This window comes from Empidonax traillii, unplaced genomic scaffold (genome assembly GCF_003031625.1).
Source record: "Empidonax traillii isolate 1590-97213 ecotype Southwest subspecies unplaced genomic scaffold, ASM303162v1 scaffold93:size1158651, whole genome shotgun sequence".
In the NCBI taxonomy this organism is placed as follows: domain Eukaryota; kingdom Metazoa; phylum Chordata; class Aves; order Passeriformes; family Tyrannidae; genus Empidonax; species Empidonax traillii.
In genome coordinates, this window is record NW_020955286.1 from 988,331 (window position 1) to 1,000,615 (window position 12,285).

At 44.6% G+C, this 12,285-nt stretch overlaps 1 protein-coding gene across 7 annotated transcripts in view; it reads right to left on the reverse strand.

Annotated features, from left to right (window-relative positions):
• Window positions 1–5,780: 5,780 nt before the first annotated feature.
• Window positions 5,781–12,285, reverse strand: part of MGA (MAX dimerization protein MGA) — a 61,733-nt gene continuing 55,228 nt past the window's right edge. For all 7 annotated transcript variants that reach the window (XM_027881714.1, XM_027881713.1, XM_027881716.1 and 4 more), the window contains 3 exons: window positions 11,919–12,095; window positions 11,327–11,479; window positions 5,781–10,313 (listed from right to left, as the gene is read on the reverse strand). In XM_027881714.1, the coding sequence (XP_027737515.1) occupies window positions 9,013–10,313; window positions 11,327–11,479; window positions 11,919–12,095 (1,631 nt within the window). In that variant the 3' untranslated portion in view covers window positions 5,781–9,012. The remainder of the gene's footprint in view (window positions 10,314–11,326; window positions 11,480–11,918; window positions 12,096–12,285) is intronic.

The following is a 12,285-nucleotide window of genomic DNA, read 5'->3' on the forward strand; positions in this document are numbered from 1 at the left end:
AATAGGCAATTTTGAGGCAGTGGCGCTCCTGTGACATGGCATCTCCCCTCAGGCGAGCAGTGCCGGGGAGCCCACACGGGTTTGTGACTTATGGGAGGCACACGGCACTGCCTTGACCTGCTCCAAGGTCCCTGCCGCCTCCTGAGTCGGCAGGCAGAGGATGGGGATGCGCGACTCTACCACCACAGCTTCTGCCCCAGCAAATGCCCGTTCAGGAGCTCGGAGACACGAGGGTGTCAGGGCCCGAGCACGACGCAGCTGCACCGACGGCTCCCTCTCCAGCCACAGCAGGGGCTTTGCTTCTGCCATGCCCGGGTGCCGGCAGCTCACAGAGCAGCTCCAGAGGCAGAGGACTGCTTTCCACTTGCACTGCCTGCCTCTCAGCCAGAGGCAAGGATCCAGCCCCCTGGGACCCACCTGTAGCCAGGAATAACTTCTGACTTGATGCAATTTTAATAGGTCACCAAAGCCGCTGGCTTTTCCCTTTGGCAGTTACGGTTCTCTTCTTCAGCCTATGAAAATCAGGTTTTCTTTCAAACATGAATGTGCCCCTTGTAAGCCGATCTGGAATATAATTATTTTCTCCCTTGCTCAGCAAAGTTTGTGAAACCGGACATTTTCCCCGTCATAGCCAGACAATGAGGCCTTGTCTACACTGGAGCACAGTAGTAACAATTCCCACTGTGGCTGCCATCAGTTCAGCTTGCCTGGTGGGAGCCATTTATTAAAATTTCTTCCTGAAGACTAAGCTTCCCGGTTCAAGTTGATTGCCCCATATATCAGAACCACAAAACATTTGTGGGGTGAGATTTTTTTTGCCATGGACATTCAAAAGCTGAGGAAGTAAACTCAAAGCTTCGCAAAAGCAGTCACGAGCTGCAAGTCCGCCTGAGCCATTTTTTAAAACCAAAGAGTCATTGTAACCTAGAAGTGAGACCACTGGTTGGGGAACAGAAGTTAATCATTATTATAGCAAAAGATTTGCCAGCACTTCCTTTTTCTGTCATGCTTTTGCAGCCAGTCACCTTAACGCAAGTTAAAACATGATCACATAAGATCTACATCATTAGAAAAGGTATCAAGATAACCAGAACAGGAAAATCCTACTGCTGTGTTATCCATCTCCTATGTGGAAATGTTCACGTGTTTTAAGTCTGCTGAAGCTTGGCCCATATTAATTTATCCAGCCCCATAACCTGTCCCCTTATCAGAGGGGACCTAGTAGGGGTCAGTGGGCCCCACCACCACCTCCCACATGGCCCAAACCCAGTGAACCTCAACCAAGCCAGCAGCTGCCCTCCCCTTGCATCCAAGGGGCTTGTGCTGTGGGGGCTCCCACCAGCCTTCCCTCCACCCTTGCATCCTGCTCCCACACAGGGCTGACTCGACACAGGGAGCCTTGTCCAGGCTCTGCTACCTTTACAAGGCTGAGCTTACAAAACATGACTCCAGCCAGGCCCCAAAGGGACACTAATGGTTGATCAAATCATGTTTTACTTTGGCTACATAATGTTTTATAGTAAAGTCCAGGCCCAGCATGTCTCAGAAATAAGGCACAGCATTAGCTCACACCTTTTCAAAGCTCAGTGCTGTCTATGCCTCAGGCTTAGGCAGGGATAGACAAAGCTGTCTAACTGAGAGTTGTGCCCCCATGGGGAAGGGGTGGGGGCCAAGGGCTCATGGCCAAGGACAGCACAGCTTCATCTGTGCCAAGCAACAAGAAGCTCCTGCAGGAAGAGGCACCTTTAGCTGCTGTTTACCCAAAGAAACCAGACACCTTGTCTCCACTGGGCCTTTTCGTTCAGAAGAAAAGCAACCTAGTAAGGAACTCCAGGATCCCTTCAAAAATTTTACCACCGTTTTAAGACACCTTAGGGTGCATGTGAATAAAAGAGTACATCTGGCAAATCCTCAGCCATGCAGAGGGCAGAGAAAGCCAGAGGAAAGCAGAAGGGAGCAGAGGGATTGGTGTTACACTGCTGCTCAGGTGAGCTCTGACTGTGCCGATGCGAATGGGGGTGATGTGCATTTGCTTGCTGCAGAATAAGGCATACTAGGCAGCTCCTGAAGGAAACCAGAATACTCACCAGGACCAGCAGGGCTCTGCTGTAGCCCTGCCACTGGGAGACTGCCCCAGTCTTGCTCTCAGAAGAGAAAACTCAGTATATGTTTAGCAGCTGACTTAGTGTCAGAAGCGTAGCCACAGGCCTGGGCTTTGAGGTGCCCAGCTGTGTGTGTGTGTCCTGGCAGGCCAGGGTGGAGTGTGGGAAGCAGCAGGGTCTGAGCCCGTTTTCTTCATGCAGAGGATGGGGCTCAGAGGTCCAGGCCCGAGCAGGCAGAAGGACCGATGGAAGAAGGGGAGAAAGAGGAGCACCTGATCCTCAGGTTGAGAGCAACTTGTGCAGCTCCTGCCAGGGGGTCTGGCACACAGGGTACCATGGAGGCAGCAAGGGATGGGTGGTGCAAGAGCTGGCAGCAGCTTCCTCAGTTGCTTCTGCCAAACTACCCCGTCAGCTCCAGCACAGACCCGCCCTTCTCCTCTTACTGCTGCAGGAAATCCTGGCCAGGCGTTGAACTGGAGGCTACGGCAGCACGTGCTGCTGCGACAGCCGTTCTCAGTCCTTCAGTGGAACAGCAGTATGCTGTTCTGAAAACACCTGTAAAGCTCTTACTGTCCTGCTAATTAATGGGCTTCTTGTTAAACAGAACAGTCAAGTAGCTACAAATCAACCAAGTCTTGATCATATTTTAACACTGCAGAAGATCCAGGGGAAGGGCAGGGGTCATCAATCATCCCATCCCCATGGGCTGAAAACACATTGTGCTATTCCATAAACCAGCGAGCTTGTAATGCATTCATCCCCCCTTTTAGTTTTTTCTGTAGGTTGGATCCAGCACAATTTAGAAAACAAACTCTGGCCCCTTTTTTCAAGATGACCGCTAATAACACTGGGGTTATTTTACATTTTTTGTCTAGTAACATGAAAGATCACTAGATCCCAAGGTCCAAGGATCCGAAGTCCATTTTCCAGGTCCAGTGGCACCTCAGCAGCCTAAAGTGTTTTATTTCCTTGCAGTGCTGAGGAGCCTCAGCTGCAAACTGGAGCCCATTGCTAACATAAGCTCTGCAAACCCATGCCAGCCTACAGACCTTGCCTAAAAACTTAGTGCCCCTACAGCTCCGTGCACTGGAGAAGCCCGGGCAGAGCTGCAGTCCTGCGGGGCTCCCTGCTCGGCAGTGAGCAGATCTGCCCCAGCAGGCCACAGATTTGTTCAGAGGGAAAGACCAGGAAGAGCCAGGCAAGTTGTTTCATACAGCTGTTGCCTAAGGAGTTAATCGCTGCTGAAAGCCACTAAAAATGGCACACAGCTTATGTTTGCTGTGTATCTTTTTTTAGCTGCTCTTTAATTGCCTGGTTCCAGCCCACGAGGCACAGCACGCCGCAGCGCTTCCCAGGGGCACCGCTCTGCGCTGCGCGGGGGAACTACAAGGAGCCCTGGGCTAGCCAGGGAAGGGAAAGGAAGTCAAAAGCAGGCAGAAAAGCCCCTCTCCTCCTCCTCAGAGCTGGCAGAGGACAAACTGATCCCTGTTCACACCCATGCAGCTCTGACTGGGGCCAGATATGCATGGCTGCCCACTGAGAGACACCCCCTTCACATCCACATCTCACACAGGCAGGGATCCTGGTCCAGCTGGCTGTTACTGCCATGCTGAGAGCTGAGGAGTGTGCAGGGACAGATGGTTAAAATGTCACCTCCACTTTGATTTCCAGCATCTGCTCTTCACCAGAGGAGAGCCAGGGCCAATAGCTGTAACCTTGAGGAACCAGAGTCCTGTACACTGACGGTTCTACAGAAACTGAAACCCTCACAAGAGCCAGATGAATCAGGTAAGTGGTTCCAGTTATGGAATCATTAAAGCAAGGAGAGGTCTTTGCTTGTGCTTCGTATCACAGGAACCCTGCTGCCAGCAAGGGGCTGTTAGAGAGCAGCCCCACTGAAACAGGAGACAGCAGGGGCATCCCTGCACCAACACAGGTCACACACCTCAGGCTGCTGGATGGATGCACAAGTGGATTCCTGACACAGCCGTAGGTCCCAGAGGCCTCACTGGCAACAGGATGTGCTTGCACTGATGAATGTGCTGGAAGCTGTGGGACACTGCGAATGTGCTGGAAGCCTGGGGCAAAAGACTTTCCAGTTGCTTGAAATACTCTACGGGAGGTTTGTGCTGGCAGCCTGTGAGGCCCAGGTGGCTGGTGAGGAGGACAGACTGAGGCTTTTATCTTCATCAGAAAAGACTTTCAGACAAGTGGAGACTAAATCTTTCTAGCAGTAGAATTCTGTTTCAGAGTGAAGAGGACACCTTCAAAAAAGCTCTCACCTGTCACGGGCCTCCAAAAACCAAGAGACACATGATGGACAACAAGGGTTGTTGCCATCTGAGGCAACACAAAATCCAAATTAACAGGAAGAAGCAAGTATACAGTGGTGCAATGATGCCTTCTTATTCTGCAGCAGCAGTTAAAAAGGCAAATAGACACTGAGTTTAAGTGACAACAAATGGCATCACAATTCCTCCAGCACCATGACCCCAAATAATAGTAATTAACTTAGATTCCATTCATGGCTAATTATGGACAAACTGCTCCTGCTTATATCTGGGTTGAATTTATGGACTCAAACCTGGCTTTAGAATCAGTTACTGCAAAGCTCCCTGTAACTTTTCATAGTCGACAGAGATTATTTGTACCATCATCTGTATTTCCAAGAACACAATGAATATGCTGGAGAACACAGGTCCCCAGCACAGATCATGAGACTACTGGAAAGCTTTTTTCATTGCAAGCCTGACTGGATGTACCTTATGCTTATATTCCTTTATATTCCAAGAAGTAACTTTACCCCTTAAAACAAGAAGTAGTGGGATGAGGCCTTCCTGAAGGGTTTCATCAGAAGTTTTCAAAAACACATTGACTCTGTCACCTATTTTTATTCATTCTCTCCTGTGAGATCTGATCTTCCTCTTTAAAAAACAATAAATTCTGCAGTATCTCTGCTCAGGCCTGTACCTCAGAACCTCAAGTCTGTAACTTGCTCATTTAAAGATGTTTACTAGAGAACAGAAAATAAAAAAAACTCAAAACACCTCCCCCTAAACACATTTCCAAGTGCATTATCTCTCATTTAATGGATATAAAAGCAATAGACAGCAACTCATTACAAGCATTTTTATCTATTTTTTCTTACAAAGCCTCTCCTCTAACACTTCATTTGAAGGCAGATCTACAGACCTGTTCCCATTAGGACAGCTCTGGTATTGAACTTCTCTAAAGGAAACAGATACAAAGGATAAAACCAAGTTTGGGGTTGAGGGAAGGCATCTGGAGAGTGCTTTTATGTGCATTTAATCTTTCAACTGTTGTTTTTTTTTTTTTCTTTTTGCACCATGATCAAACATTAGGCCTCTTGGCTTCCTGCTCAGGATGCACCTCGGTGAAAATAAAGCCCTTCAGTACCTTTTCTGCACTCAGCAAGTCAAAATCCCTTCTTACAAATGATGATATTTCCTGCACACTGCTCAAGACTAAAGGGAGAGATCTCCTCCAAGTTGTCTGATCATTTGAACCAAAACACAGATGTTTGTGCTGCCAGAACTTCTGCCTCAGAGCATTTGTGTGTGTCGCTTGCTCAGGTCCAGTGCCACGTGTCACCAACAGCACATGCCACCACATCATTTCTGCTCCCTCTCCCTCCCTATAACAAACTTTCAAAGCCAGTTTCTAGTCGACCTTGATTGGTTTATTTTAGTTTTACACTTTGTCCCTCACATACAGTTAAGAGTCTTGTACTGTTAGATTTCTACAAAAATATCAATTTTTCAAAAGCAAAAAAAAGGGAAAGATATATTTTAATATATAAAAGGAAAAAAGCTAAATCTGACATTTCATTATATTCTTAAAAACATTCCAGTCTATTTACAGATGTGTAAAAAACAAAGAAAATCTCCAGGTCTCTTGGTCTAGTGAGAGCGTGCGCCTTGCAGGGGTTTCCTTTGTTCTCTTGATTCCAGAATCTTCTCAGTAGATGTCATATTCTATGATTATTGCCACAAATGACAGCATGTATAATTTTTAAAAGGTTTGGGAGCTCAAGGGAAGAGCAAAAGAAAGTCATCATTTAAATTCATAGCAAAACATTCATAGCAAAAAATACATGAGAGTGAAATGAGCAAAAACCGAGAGCATTTCGAACATGTTTTGTTGACCGGAAGAACCCGTCACAGATCCTTCTTGGAACTGCACCAACTACCAACTTTTGCAGCAAAACTGGGGGGCTCTCTTTAGTTCATTTAGTAATCACATTCAGGGGCCAAAAATTTTTGCTGTCACCTTTACACAGTACATTTTTATTGCAGTAAAATTTCTTACTGCCCAACGCCAAGCAGTAAATACATCCAGGAATTTCACACTACATGATAATGGACAGAACATCCTCAAAAGTACAGCATTTATTTTAGATCATGTTTGATCAATTCTCATGGTAAGTTACAGTCTTCTCCGTCCCACAGAAAGCACACAATTCTGTGTGCTAACTAAAATTAGCTATTTGGAACCATAAAACAGTGAGGTACAGAGAGAAGGGTCAGTGATTAGGAATTTAAAAGGAATCACAGCACAGGTCTGGTTGCTCTTTCTCATACAGGAAGAATAAAATTTACTGGCAAAACAAACTGCCACAAGTAAAAAAATAAGCAACTTCAGCCTATTGGAAATGCTCAGAACCAGATTCCCCAATAAATAACATTTAAGTCTGATGTAGTGCTAGTAAACTACTTTAGTTACTCCAGATTTCTATTGGTTTAAAATAAGGTTAAAATTCCTTAATAATAAGCAATGTATGTCGAAGTACTTCCTGGGATTGTAAATCCCCTTTCCTAAGGCATTCAGTGACAACTGTAAGACCCTGCAGGACTCTCATAATGACCTAAACTCTCTTTTCCAAATCACTAATGCAGGACTTGCACCAAATATTATTAAATATGCAAAAGGCAACAGAGAGTTGTATGTAACTGCTTTCTAACACACTGTTTAGAATGGCCAGGTGAAGAACCTTTTTTATGTAGTCTCTGGAGTAACTTTATGCTTCAAATGCTTGAACGGCTTTTCTCCTATAAGTTCTCCTATATAAGCTACTAAAGAGATGAGGAAACACCCAGGATACGTGTATTCCCTGATGGATCTAATGCAGACATGGATCCGGAAAACGCAGCTTACTGAACAGGGCACATGTTTGCTCTGTGTACAAACACTGCTCCCTAACTGTGGAAGAACATCACTCACAACACCTGCACAACCTCAGTGCTGGGAAGATGAAATTCCTGTATTACTGCATCACCAAAGATGGGGCATTTGGAGGGTGGGGGGGGGGGATCCCAGCTGCTGTTGCTGGAACAGTAAGACATGGAATTACCTTCCTAAACATAATGCAAAATGCACCATCAAATTCTGTATAATTTTCAATTTTCATGGCAATACTTTTTACCTTTTTGGAGCAGTTAAGAAGCCCCCCAAGCATACCACAACTTATATTTACAAACCTGATAGGAAAAGATTGTGTTTACACTCATTAACAAATCCTCTCTCCTAGGCTGAAAACTTCATTTGTCAAGAAAATTATGAAAACAGAAACTGTGTACAAAAATATAAATATCTTTACAGTCTGCAGGCCCTTCACATCCAACAGTTGAGCAGTGAAGAGCATCTACAGGTTATTGAGTAAGCAGTGGTAGAGAAGAATAAAAAATACATCTCGTGATTCAATACTGCCCTATTTCCCTGGTAATGAGCATTTTTGTTGACTTTTTTTGCTATACACAGCTTGTGCAAATGCAGTGAGAAACCTCTGAGTACCTTTCCTGAATTCATAAAGAAATGAAAGGTTTGGAAAGCTATACACATATTTTCATATATACATTCACATATACACCTTGCTCACTTATGCTAAGCTACAACAGTCCTGAAAGTGTTCTGTATTTTTCCAAAGCAACACTTGGTTATCAACACTCCTAGCCACCACATACATCTTGAAGAATGACAGAAGGAAAAAAACCAGGAACTGCGAAAACACTCAAGCTACTTCAGAAATGTATTTAAAGACGCAGCAATGGGGTGCCCACACTTTCTTTCAACTCTCTGTAATTTTTCCTTACAGATGCCCTAATCTTTAAAGGAGGGAGTACTTGTCCGGGAGCAGGAGGAGAAAGTGAGGACAGTTTTATTAAAGTTAACATACCGTCCTACTTCTAATTACACTGGGAAATATATTTTTCTTCCCCAAGCAGTGAGAGTTATAGACATTTATTAAAATTTTCTGTGCATAAGCTCCTAAAAAAAATATCTGCTAGAGAACTATCTAGCACCAAAGAAAAAAATCCTTTGCACTTCAGTCCTCTGCACAGTCTCAGATTTCCCTTTCACTTAAAAACTTTGAGAGTAACCACAACCTGATTTCTGCACTTTTATCATATTCTGCAAATACTAAAACCAGCAAATGTGAACAATGCCATTTCTGCATAGATAATTTACCTGGTATAAAAACAAGTAATCCAGATTTTTTTCCCAACAAGTAAGCTGCCTCCCTACTGGGGAGAGGGAAAAAAAAAAAAATCTCTTTCAACAGCCTCAGTTTCTCAGTCCTTCGAAAAACTATTTCTGTGAAGGACCCAATTTTGGGAGGATACCATGTGCCCAGCAATGGTTATAGATCATCTTATTTGTTTTTGAGAAGGGGAAGGAGAACACCCAGAACAAAACAGTGAGGTAAAAATACATCAACATGCTTAAAGTTTCATAACACTTATTTCTCAGTTTGGGGCCTGCCCCTCAGATGAACAGAGTGTTAATGCCATACAGAAAACAAGTGTTGCCAACAATGGAGGCTGCTGAACAATGACACCGGCTCACACTGCCCCACATCTCCATTCCAGTCTCTGATAAAAAACACCTTCGTTTATTTGCCTGCTGAATTTGAAGGCAAAGTCCCAGTAGTATTCAATTTCGTAGCCACAGGTGCTAACGTGGGCATCACTTTGTTATCCTGTCCTTCTTGAAGGGTTGCAGGTAATGAAGTTTTTACCCCACTAGGTGCCAGTTTTGCAACTACAGGTGCCAATAAGGGCATCACTTTATTACTCTGCCCTTCTGAGTCCACTGGCAGACTTGCCACTTTCAAACCCAGTGGTGCCAGCTTGGGCATGGGCCTCCATGAAGTTTCAGCGTTACTGGCTTCCGGATTAGTTTTCATCTGCAAAACTGGTGGAGTCACATTAGTGGTATCTGACAAGGTTGTTACGGTTTTGCCATTCCCACCACTGGTTACAGAGAGATTGGAAAGTGGATTCTTCATTTCAGCACCTATCACTATCTTTAAGACATCTGCTTCAGCTGAAGGCTCCCCAGAGGTCTTGTCCCCATCACTAAGGTCATCATCTTCCAGGTGCAGCAGGAGAGGGCTTAAAGAGCCACCACCCTCTGGAACTTCAGAAAGGTCCTTAAAACTGCCTCCCAAATGGCCAAACTGGAAGGAAGACCCATCTGCAGAAGAGAGATCACTGGCTGTTCCCCGACGAGCTTCTGTATCTTTACGAGAGAAATCTGAGTTGAGAGTGGTGGGCAGTTCTGACATAGTTGAAGCGTCGTCATTCAGCTGCTGATTGAGGAAGGCGATCTCATTGAGCAGCGAAGTGAGGGTTTCATCAGTGTCATCGCTCTCCTCAATACTGCTCAGTATCTCACTTGTATCCAGGTCTGCTTCCTCCATTGCAGATGCTACTTTCCTCAATTCCATTTCTAACCTGGAATCTTTGATCTGCAGCTTATGGAATGGCAATTCTTTAGATTTTAATCTTTCTCCTCCAGGATCACTGTCTTTCCTCCTGGCTTGACTTCCTACAAACTCACCAATGCAGAGCTTTTTGCCGAACGACTCTGAAGGTTCTCTTGCACGTGGTATGTTCCGGAGTTGTGGAAGGCCATCTTTATTTTCAAAGAAAACTTTTGTGGGACCTGTGGCATTTCTTCCATCTCCACCACTGTCTCCTGGACATGGTTTGGCTGTTTCTTCTGAAAGGATGCTATCACTCTTCCTAGTTTCAAGAGGGGCTACAGCCAAAGATTTCTCAGAAGCTGGGGTACCTGCAGCTGTTGTTATATTGGAATTTTTGTTTCGGTTCAGGTTTAGGTTCATGCTTGCCTCAGCAGCCAGTGATGTTACATTAACAATCTTTGGCATCATGAATGAATCTTCACTTTCTGCAAAATCACATAAAGCAGCATCCATCAGGATACACGTTAACTGCAAGGTAATTCCTAGTTAAATATTATTTGCTCACTCTCGGGTCTTCCTCAAGTAAACTGCCATTCACAATTTAAAGTGATTACATAGGTTTGGTCAAGTGAAGCTTTAACACAGCTGCTTAATTTTCAACTTGTAGAACAAGAGGAAGCTCCACAGCACTTCCTGCCCAGTCCTGTCTTTCAATAGCCTGGCACAATGCAACTAACTGTAATGCTTAGAGTTCTGATGGTGATGCACAAGGAAAACAGAACGACAATTTTCCCCCTTACTGTTTTCATGCTTTGCTTTTATGCTCATATCTTGCAGTAGTGGTTTTGTGCACTACAGAGGAATTTCAGGGACTAAACAATTACTTATTTTCTGTCTCCAAGCAGTTCCCTGTTAATAGCACTCGGATTTTTCCCAGCTCCAAATCTGAAATGAACTTTCCTTTTTCACTGTGACCAAACGACTACAGTGAAGCAGAAAGTGGGTGGCTTGATTTAAACACAACAGACAGCGAGCAGCACGCTGCTGGCAAGAACCTACCCATGCCTAGATCCACTACCAGTATGGGGTCTTGAAAAACAGCCATCCCACAGGCAGCAGAGCTGGCAAGGTATGGGAAGGGGTTGTGCCAGAGTAAGAGCCTGGATGGGCAGAGATTTTCAGCAGCCACACCACCACTCTGCACTGCAGCTTCCCCAGGAGGATGCATTACACTAGGGAGACATTTCAGTCTCCATTTATTCTGACTTTGCTGAGGGCAAAGAAGCTCAGTGAGGTGAAGGAAAGTTAAAAACCTCTCATCTGTAATCCCCTAGAGGCCCCTCCAAACAGTTCGAAACATTTAATAGTGATTTTCTTTGAATACCCAGACAATAATACTTATCATAACCTCCTAGTGAGAAAACAATTTACCTTCAGTTTTGCAAGGATAATGTACCCTGCATGCAAGCACAGAGATCCATGAAAACAAAGAGCTTACCTGAATGGGGCACTGTAGCTGATACCGCTGTTGAGGGCACTGCATTTCCAGCAACAGTTGACAGTGTAATGGGAATGGCAGAGTTAGTAAGGATTCCTTTTACTTGGACAGGAACTGTTGATCCTGGCAGCTGAATCATCACAGAAGTAATACCTTATGCAAGGAAAGGGGAAGAGGGGTGAGGTGGAAACAAGAGCCTTTCAGATACTCAGTTAAGCCTGGAAAATAAGAGCCGTGCACTTCTAGGTAAGACTTCACTTATTATAAGGCTTTACTTATTATAATAATACCTTAAAGTATAAAAATAGAAATACAGACTGGTTATGCAATTAGGAATTCTTCCCTACATTTATCTAATTTGTGAACAGCAAAAATGTAACACGTTTTACTTACCTGTTGATAAATTGATAGTTTGAATTAATTTCATCAAATCTCTCTTATAAGAGCCAGGTTGTACATCAGTCAGTTATGTTGTAAAAAACCCCGAAAAATTAAAGCAAAAATTAAGTAACACATTACTTTGTAAACTGCTATGCACATCCATGAACAGCATTATACTGATATTCATTAACATGTTCTCACATGATCATACCTGGCTGTGCTGTCATGGTATTACCGACAGCTCGAGGATTTAACTCAGCTTGCAACAGCGTGGAAGGAACAGCTGCTACCTGTCCTGAGACCAGGGGGCTCTTCAGTGTAAGCACCTGCCCCTGTGGAGTCATCACGACGCTTGCAGCAGTTAGGGTAAGAGAGGCTGAGGAGTCCTCTGTAAAAAAGGAAGTACGTAAAACACTGATTTATTCTGGCAGAGCACCCTTGATGGCAAACAGCATCCTGCAATCCAGCATAAAGTACAGCTGTGGAAGCAACTCCACAAGGTTTACAAAGCCCAGAATAAAAGCCGCTACAGAAGCTATGCAGGCTCCAGGAACTGCACCTACACAGCTAGAGACAGT